This window comes from Podarcis melisellensis (assembly GCF_964234715.1).
Source record: "Podarcis melisellensis genome assembly, chromosome: 6".
In the NCBI taxonomy this organism is placed as follows: domain Eukaryota; kingdom Metazoa; phylum Chordata; class Lepidosauria; order Squamata; family Lacertidae; genus Podarcis; species Podarcis melisellensis.
Genome location: NC_138538.1, coordinates 27,830,112 through 27,840,331, shown reverse-complemented (window position 1 = coordinate 27,840,331; position 10,220 = coordinate 27,830,112). Strand labels below are relative to the sequence as shown.

Below are 10,220 nucleotides of genomic sequence, written 5' to 3'. Positions count from 1 at the left end.
TGTCTCTGGAGGATCGTCCTATTTTCAGGGCATGTGCGATATCATTATCAGTATTCCAATTTAGTTTGCTACATAGTTGTTCATTGTTGGTTCCCACTCTGGCATTGAAATCACCTGCTATTATCAGTGAGGCATTTGGGTATTTATCGGTCAAATTTTCTATATAAAAGGTTAGTTGTGACCAATTTTCACTGCTGCTGTTGTTTTTGGTTGGGGGGATATAGACATTTACAAGTAGCAAAGTATCATTTTTTTGGGTTAAAAGTAGAGCTTGTGCAAGTGGTAAGCATTTTTCTAGTTGCTTGATTTCAAACCCTAAGTTGTCTTTGATCATACAACAGAACCCTGCTTTCGGCCGACCCTTCGCGTTTGTTTTCAATGCGGGTTTCGTATAGGAGGTGAATCCATTGATTTTAATATCTCTAGTTGACCATGTTTCTTGTAGAAGTATTAATTCAAAGTCTTTAAGGAAGTTCATTGGGTCTGGGTCTCCGTCTTTGTTTCCCCACCCTGCGATATTCCAGGACAGCAAGCGTAGGATCCGTTTTTGAGTTGGTGGCTGGTTGACAGCATTTAGTCATTCTAGTTCTGTCATTGAGTCCAGCGAGGGATTTTGTCTTGTGCAGATACAGCCATTTGTCGCTGCTGTTCCTTGTTCCTGAGAAATTTCTGTGGTTGATGGACTATTATGGACAGTAGGACTGTTTTCAGTCTCTACTTCCATTTCTTTGGCCTCATTTGGTGTTGAACTCAATGTGTCAGGTCTATTGGAGGTCATCTTTTGTTCAGCAATGTTAGAGTCCTTTGTAGTACTTAAATGAGGGGTACCTATTTCGTTTGGAGCTAGTATTTGATATCTCAGCCAGGAATTTGTGGTCTCATTACTGGAGTTTTTCCTTGCCATTTCATATTCTAAAGGCGGCTGGATTTGAAGCTCTGCATCTATACATTTGAAAGTTCCATTAGTAGCTCTCTTTTTGACTATGCATTTTGGGGAAAGGGCTGGTAAGTGTAAAGTTTGATTGTGTATTGTTTCTGCTGCATTTTGTTGACCCTGTTGGTGAATTTCGGTCAATCTGGCCTGTAACTTCGTCAATTTACTGAGTATATTTATTTGTTCTTTATCTGGTAACTTGGTAAAGTTACTCAGCAGATCTTCTTCTTCTGGGACTGTCCAGTCTATTGTGTCAAGGGCGAGGTTGTTATTTGATGCTACAGTCGCATGGTTTGGGAGCTTGGATTTTTCTTGGGTGATTTCCCGGATAGCTGGCTGCGGTTTCTCCCATCTACTGGGCTCTTCCACGGGAGTAGGGCAGATGTCGGCTTCTGGTGGAATGGCCTTGTTCATCTTGTTCTGTCTTTTAGATGCAATCAACGGTCTGGGTGGTATATCTTCAAAGTGTCGGCGCGGAATAATTCCTTTCTGGGCTAAATGAGCCTTTTCCCTTAAGATTTTGGTTGGAATTCTATGGCTACCAAATCTTAGTAGTACTTTTTTGGAATATACATCGTTAGTGAGCCTCTTGACTGCTTTTAAGTCAGTGCTTCCACCCTCAAGGCCTAGGAGCAGATTTAGATGATGTCTGGCCCAGAAAGATGACTCCCAGTAAGGTAGGGACCCTCTATATGGAAAAATGTGAAGAACAATCTCACATGGTCTCAGTATCAGGTTGATTGAGTGAGGGGGGCTTCCTCTGGTTTTTGGCTGGTTTAGAGGTATAAATTTGTATTTGTTCTGTTTATCTCCAGGGCTTGTTAAGGATGGCAAGAAGGGAGTGAGTTGCCTCCTTTCATCTGGGTTATCCAGCATCTTGGAGATGTTTTGTAATTGTTCAAAGATTTTTTGAACAGTTTGAGCAGTCAATAGGCAGCATTCCTCCAGCAGCTCCACCTTTCTATCAATTAGTGCTTGTGCCTCGGTTATGGGAGTAGTAGCCTTGTCCTCATTTATTCCTAGGGATATCTCTTCAGTTGTCTTTCCATGTAAAGAGTTGAGGAAGGTTTTAGGAGGAGATACGTGCTGTTTTTGAGGTAGCAGGTAATTATCTAGATTACTCTGTTTGAAACCAGAGGGCTCTGTGTCAGTTTCTGTATCGAGACACCTGAGTCTTTTGGGTCTTCTCATTGCTAGATTCTTCTTAAGTCAATGAGATCAGACTTCTAATAGAGTGATAAAGCGCTAAAGTTCTCAGGTCGCAATCTCGTTTAATTCTCATTCAGTCCTGGCTAGGCTGCTGCGAGGAGTTTAAAGCTGGGTCCAATTATAGCACTCCTTTGGAGTACCCCCCCTTCATCTCTGTTTATTAAAACAACTGAGATGTTTGGGGGTCCACGAAGTTAGAGGTGGTGGGAGAAATTTGTGGTTTTATGAATTTGTGGTTTTTAGGGTTAAAAGCCCATTGGAAGTCCTTAAAGATCCTTGGATCTTGGAATAAGTTTGTCACAAGGAGTCAACGAGAAACTAGGAGGGAGTGCCTTAATGCCCGGGAGGGGATGTCTGAGAGCCTTCGGCACCGAGGAGGATAAGATAAGATGTTCAAAAGCACAGCGAAATAGTGAAAGGAAATAAAATCCAAAGGAAGGAGGAGAGCCAGCAACATTTAGTTAAAAGATCTCTTTGAGCTCCGATAAGAGCGTCTTACCTCGGCGCCATTTTGGGGAGCATTTTCCTCAGGCTTTTTCATCCTTAGGGTGCCCCCAAGGATAGAGTGAAAAAAATTAGGCAGAATGAAATGATGCCAAGTACTGTGACATTATTATTTCATGCTTGTCAGTTACTCTGAAGTTCATGCTGTTCTCTGTCCAAATGGATGGCTTGCACTTCCTGTTTCTGAAGGATTTGGAGAGGACTCACAAACACTTGATAGATGATCACTTAACCAAGTTCTGTTGGAAATCTAAAGTGAGCAACTTATCTTTTACTGTGAGAGATTATTTATGTCTGGACGGCCAATATTATAAGAGAAGGATTTGTGAAGGATCTGCAGATCATTAACACATTTTAACCATCAGGAGATGAATAGACTTCTTTGAGAGACATAATGAGGACAAGGACTAATCTTTTACTGAAACAGCTTCTGTTGGTTGAGAAATGTGAAAAACAGTGAGAACTTTTAGTTTTAATATGAAGTGTCTGTTATCATTCTGGGAATTTCTGGCTTGTTTAAACTATTTGACATCATACCAGACCCTGCCTAACTTTGCAAATTGCAAATACGCAAGCAGTTTTCTTGCTACCTCACTAGGAGCAAAACTAGCAACTGGGGAAAAAGTTAAATATACCCCTCCCACCCATCACTCTTGCCCTGAAAATGCCCACCCACTCAAAACACCTCCACTTTTCATTTCAGAGGTAAAAACGTGCTTGTAGACCAGAAGCACCAGCAAGTGAAAGCAACAACTATTCAATGTATGGAAGGAAATTCAAACCCAAAGGATGGGAGGACTGTGTTGCACAATAGAAAGCAATGATTTAGCCCTGTATCTGCTTCCTTGCTGTAAACATCTAGGGATATTTTCATTTCATGTTTTACTGGTAGACGGGGGGATGTAATGTATGTGTTATCAGCTAAATATCTGGCAGGTGGCTCCTTTGTGAGAAGCAGCTATGACACAGGAGGCTGGCTCCTGGAGAGCTGACTCAGAGAACACTGGAAACTGACTTACCGGTACATTGGCTCACTAGCTCAGGATTACCTGTGGTGATTATCCAGCAGCTTCCCAGTGTTTCAGGCAGAGGGTTCTCCCATTCCTACCAGGAGATGCTGGCAATTCAACCTGGGACATTCTGTATGTCAAGCAGCTGCTCTACCACTGAGTTATGATCCTTTGCTTAAAGATGTGGCCTGGCAGGAGAGGTTGGATTCTACTCAATGCAGGCACCCAGGCCACATTGGAGATAAAGTCCAGTTAACCACCAACTCACCTTGCAGTGAATTTCTACATGAGAACAGACAAAGACAACACTTGCAGGACATCCCTTCAAAGAGAGGACTCCTCCCAAGAGAAGGCTGGACACAGGAGTGCCACCACATCATCAATTTTTCTTAGAAATCTGAGGATGGGACAAACAGGCACTCACTAGAAGTGCACCTTTGCTCATCTGTCATGGATGCTTCAGCTGAGATTCCTACATCGCAGGGGGTTAGACTAGATGACCCTCGGGGTCTCTTCCAACTCTAGGATTCTACGATTCTGCCCCTCTATTCCGCCCCACCCCCCTGACGTCACCACTGTGTATGGAGAGGCGTCTCTTAAGTTCTCAACTGAAGGGCAATTTGAGAAGGGAGGGAGAGACGTAGCAATGTTTATGACAAAAGGATTAGCAATAAATCTCGAGAGTGTATGGAACTGGGCCTGTATTAAAAAGTGGTGCAGGGAAAACGCCCATTCAGTGTGGTGTAGTGGTTAAGAGCAGTAGACTTGTAATCTGGTGAACCGGGTTCGCGTCTCCGCTCCTCCACATGCAGCTGCTGGGTGACCTTGGGCTAGTCACACTTCTTCGAAGTCTCTCAGCCCCACTCACCTCACAGAGTGTTTCTTGTGGGGGAGGAAGGGAAAGGAGAATGTTAGCTGCTTTGAGACTCCTTCGGGTAGTGATAAAGCAGGATATCAAATCCAAACTACTCTTCTTCTTCTTCATTCGACTGGTCTTCGAGAGGTTTCTTTTGTCCAACGAATTGTTACGGGGAAATAAAATAATAATAATAATAATAATAATAATAGGAAACCGGTGATTGATCGTAGGATGAGAGCGACAACCCTCCACAACGCCCCTGTGGTCTCCGGGGACGCAGCGCTGCATAACGCAACATTGCGTTTCGCCAGCCAATGTGGAGCACGCCCTTAGGAGCACCCGCACGCACGCGCTCCCAGAAGAAACTGACCCTGATGTCTGGAGTAACACCCATTCCCCTCGCACACCCCCTCTGCCCAAACTGGAGCCGGCGAGTGCGGGGGAAATCTGAGCAACGCCCCCAGCACTGCAAATAATCTCGCCCAGAATCTCGGCAGCCTTCTTTCGTGCGTCTCCAGTCTGCAGTGCCCCTCGCCTTTTGCTCGCTTAGGTGAGAGAAGCAGGGAGCGCGCGATGGGGCAAGAGCCGTCCGCAACCCAGTCCCCGGAGGCCAAAAGCAGCTACGCAAGAAGACTTGGAAACTCAGGCGCGTGGGTTAGCTTTGGCTGAGCAGCCGAAGGACTGGCGAGCAGAGAGTTCTGGACATATTCAATCTGGAGGCGCGTGGCGAATGTTTCCGGTAGCATCCCCTTTTTGGAAGCTCCAGGAACCTGTTGCATGGATTTTCGGGTAACCACATTTTCGGGTTGCAGAAGAGAGGCTGTTTGTCGCGGGAAGCGTCTTGCTGGTCTCTAGAGCAACCACGGGAACGCCGCAGGACGAGAGCGCAGCGGAGTTGGGGCAGGGACTCTCGCCAAGGGTGCCTTGAACTTTGAGGCGGCCGTCGGGCTAGCGATGCGGGGAGAAGCAGAGGATGAAAACAGCCCGGAGCTGCGCGCAGCGCCGCAAAGCTTGAGAGAGCGAACAGGGAGCCTTACAGGCTGATGGGTCTCCCAGTTTGTGCTGGTTTTTTCGAGCGCACGTTCCTTCCAGAAGAGCGGAGCCACTTCGGAGCGCATCTGAATGGCAACTCCAGGAAAGGGCCCGAGGATTGCTTTGTTCCTTTGCTTTGTTTTGAGGAGGAGACTGTGCAGATAATCCGCGTAAAGACTTCTCACCGATGCGAGAAATTGCCAGCATGTGAATCTATGGCGGAACGTTAAGACTCGCCCTTTCCTTGCTTTTACTACGCTGGAGGCTGCTGTTACACTAGTAGGTCTAGGCACGGAAAGTTCTCTTCAAGAGTGGGAGAAGGGAGCGATAGTCTGTCGGATAGCTGCAACCTACATCTCATAGTATTATCCCAGGGCAAATACCACCTGAACACTTCAAGGGCTCTCATATAAGATTGGTGACGGGTCTGTTGTTATATTTGTGTGCGGGCGCGTGCAAGGTGTGCCTGAGAGATGCTTCTGCAAAAATCTGAGGGTTTGTGTGACATTGCAGTACCAACGGGTGTGTTTTGAACAAAGTGATGCAAGATCACAGTATTTGCAGATGATCTTTGACTAATTCTTTGCTTGTGTGAACTATGCACTACTATAGTTAGACTCCTGTGTGTGTGTTAGAGAGGGAGGGAGGGAGGGAGGGAGAGAAGGAACTTGTTACAGTAGATTGAGTGGGAGCCTGACTGGCACCTCAAGCTTGTTCCTGTGTGGATCTGCACTTCACATCTTTGTGGGCACAGCAGTCTATTCTACATTTGTGAATAGGCTGCAGTTTGACCCGGACTTCCACTCAAATTCTTTGTGCTGCTATTTCTTGCAAACTCTGCTTCTGGAAATTCATTATGGAGGAAGCACCCTGTGAAGCACCTCCCATGGAATTTCAGAGGTGAAGAAACCTTAGCCTGTAACTTTTGTAGCTCCCTGCTTGTCTTAGGAAGGAAATACAACCTGGTCAATGTTGGGAAACAGCAGTGGCAGGAGCCCCAATTGCACAGACTGGAGCCAGGCCTCTGCTGGGGACATCTGCAAGCTGTTCCTCATGGTCCTCCTGGTGGTGGTCATCAGCCTCGGCAATCTGGTGAGCCTCCTGGTTTTCTTCCGTGTCAGGCAATTCAGAACCTCCCAAGGCTACCTGAAGGCCTCCTTGGCCCTAGCTGACCTGGCAGTGGGGCTCATCGTTGTGCCTTACTCTGTTTACAGGGAGGTGAATAGGTTGACCTGGGGGATGGAACCAGAGATGGATAAATATGAGAAGCCTGCCTGCTTCATCACTGGGCCCATCTTTGCAGGCTGCACCTTTGTCTCGATCAGCACCATCTTTCTGCTCTCAGTTGAGAGGAGTGTAGCTGTGTTGAAGCCTCTGCACAGGAAAGCAGTGATCACCAAGCGCAGGACTATTTGGCTCATTGTGGCCTCTTGGGCCATGAGCTGCTGTTTGGCAGTGGTGCCTTTGCTGTCCAGCCCTGATATCACCTTCCAGTACAATGCCTGCAGCAAGATGTGCAACTATGCCTTTCCAACAGACAAGCCGCCTGAATCCCATTGGAATATCATGCTTCTGTACCCAGTCTTTGATTTCTCAGTTTTGAGTGGGACCTTTGCGATCAATGTCATCACCTTTGCAGCCGTCCACCAATACTGCAAGAAACGGAAGCAACTGGGAGAAGAGGCACAGGGCGGTAGCAACCAGGTCTCCTTCTCAGACATTACCGCTGCCAAGACCATTGGCATTCTGACTTTTGCTTTCTCCGTTTCCTTCCTCCCCATTGCAGTATTTGTTGTGGGGTCAGTAGTGGGATACCAATGGTGCAAGTTCTCCTTTTACGCCTTCTGGATCCTCACTTCCAACAGCTGTTGGAACGTGGCTATCTACAGTGTTTGGGATCCCAAGTTCCGTCAGGGGGTTCGGGAGCTGTTCAACAAGCCGGTGCTGATATCGACCTCTCAGGATGCCGCCTGCTCACAGGAGGAGCACAGCTCTGCCCCTGCCTGTGTGGCAGTCCTCAAGAAGATGTTCCGCCCAGAGAGCAACCGATAGCACAGTTGGTGTCTGCCATTTTGTTTAGGGTGGCTGTTGTGTTGGGATGTGCAGTCCTTATCCTATTCCACTGCAGGCTCCTTTGTGGACAGGGCTGGCCAGAGATAGTTTGCTGCCTGAGGTAAAGGACGAGATGGCCCCCTTATTTCCATGTATGGAATTGACAATTGGACATTGGCTAGTTTAAGGAGTGTAGGACGGATCACACAGCCTACACATCTCTGCCTCCAACGTGTCACTGTCACCCCCTGTCCCACAGAATCTGCTGCCTGAAGTGGCCACCTCACTCTCCCTAATGATGGAGCTGGTCCTGTTATCTTTTAGAAATGTGCACTTCTCTTGAAGCGCCAGATGTAACCTCCTGGATTTCATAGAATAAATGCAGCATGGATTTATGGGCATGAATTATAATGCAGAGTGCAGAAGCATGCTGCTCTCTCAAAAATTGTTCTAAGTAGGTTCCAGTTTACATAAATAAGCAGAGGAAAAGGTATAGAACAGAGCCTTTTAAAAAAACCTCAGAACACAGAAATCTCTACCGAGCAGAATATTTCTTCTCTGTACAAACTTGGAAAAGGGCCCTTTGTAGATCCAAGCCCAAGGAAAACAACAACACAATTACCAAAAATGGCCCTTGGGTGCAGTTATTGCTTGTTGTATTATCACAAATATGGTTATGGTATTTCAGCATGCAACATATAAAATTCACTCAAACTCTAAATGTGCACATTCTACAAAAACCAGGGACACTGTACTCTTAAATATGGAGCACTGCTGGCACAGACTTAAGATAACATCCTTTATTCTGGGTTAATTAAATCAAAACAACTATCTTTATGGTTTTGTACTCAGAATCACTATTGAAAATTAACATGGTCATATTTAATTAGGAATTGAAAGAATGGGAAGCTGGCACTTCTTGATAAAGCAGAGTTACCAGACCACCAACTTGGAAGGTTTTGCAAGCAATGTGCCACTTGTATTCAGCAGTATAGAAGAATAAGGTTTCAATTACCCTGATCATATGTTGAAGTATTTATTAAAGTGGATTGGGGGCAGCTTATCTGTTTTACATGGTTCCTGTTACAAAAAACAACAACATGTTGATGTTGAAAAGATGGGAAGTTGTAATACGTGACAGTGATGTAATATTAAGGAGACAATTAAGTGATAGATAGAACAACTGTTTTGTTGATAGACCTTTCATCCGGCATTCACAAGGCTTGGTGGATGTTTACAAAGGCTCTCACTCTGTGTAATCCTCTGTTATGACTTCTTTTCCTATTTGGCTGCTTTAAAAGAACTGCAGTATTTGTTGTATGAGGCTATCTTGATAACATACACCATTCTGAATGTACTCATTAATGATGAATTTCCCTTGGTTAAATAGAATGCTACAAAAAGAATAAATATTGTTTGCACAATCATTTTAAAAGCATTGCCTCAATGAAAAGATGCACAGAGTTCATTTACGGCAGGGATGGAGAACCTGTAGTCACCCAGATGTTGTTGGGCTCAACTCCTATTAGCCCCAGCCAGCATGCCCAATGGTCAAGGAGGGCCACAGGTTCCCAGTCCAGTCTCTGATTTTCAGCAGCACTTGAATAGTCAGCCCTGAAAGGGATGGCTTCAGGAAAAGCAGCTTTGTTCCAGCTAAGTTGAAAACACACTGGGCAAAAGCAATATCTTGTTATCTGGATTCTGTAAGTTTTGAAGTAGCATTGGTTTGTGCTGGTTATTGACTTAGGTGTCATTCTTTCTCAATATGTACCGGTATATTCTCAATATGTACCGGAATATTATTAATAATATTAATAATAATAATTCCAAAATCCTAGATTTCCAGTGATCTGACAAGCAACAGAAATGGATCCTGCAACTATTACCTTAAACTTTCCTTAAACTTGGTTTGCAGCGGTCCAGAAAGAGAATTAGATGCATACAGATGTACCAAAAACAAGTGTCACTATGCATGTTTCTCTGCAAGGTTCAGTCCAATTTCCTCCTGTACAGTGGTACATCCGGTTATGAACTTAATTCATTCTGGAGGTCCGTTCTTAAGCTGAAACCATTCTTAACATGAGGCGCACTTTCGCTAATGGGGTCTCGGGTTACAGTATGTAACCCGAGGTTCCACTGTATTTGGAAAGCAACTAACAACAATTAGAATTCTGGTTCACTTACTTGTCTTTTCCCTTCTACATACTTCAAGATTTTTTTTTAGCACAGCTTGTATGGGGAGGAGTGGTGGCTTTGTGATATCACTGGTTCTAGCCAATCAGGGCTGTGCAAAGACGGCTTTTGTTGCAAACTTGCAGAACTGGTTGCTGTCCCATATAATTTTCTCATTTAAATCAGAGCTACCATTTCTGCAGAAAATGGTAAGTTTTTGTTTTTAAAAAACAAGCAAACCTGGAAATAGTAAACCTGTATTGAATGGGATGGGGAAATAGGATGTCATTGTTGTTGTTGTTGTTGTTGTTGCTGCTGCTGCTGCTGCTAATTCATTACCTTCTCATTAACTTTGCTGCAAAAAGCTTGCGTGAATGAGCTGTGCTGAGCCCACAATAAATTGCCATGTGTCAAGTGGTCAGGTCGATATATTCACTCTGCTATCCAG

General features: G+C 45.0%; 1 protein-coding gene across 1 annotated transcript; it reads left to right on the top strand.

The window, feature by feature from the left end:
* Positions 1–5,391: 5,391 nt before the first annotated feature.
* LOC309373025 (beta-2 adrenergic receptor-like) lies at positions 5,392–9,366 on the top strand. The gene has a single exon (XM_081917199.1). The coding sequence runs from the start codon at positions 6,518–6,520 to the stop codon at positions 7,598–7,600; it is 1,083 nt and encodes a 360-aa protein (XP_081773325.1). The 5' UTR covers positions 5,392–6,517; the 3' UTR covers positions 7,601–9,366.
* Positions 9,367–10,220: the final 854 nt, after the last annotated feature.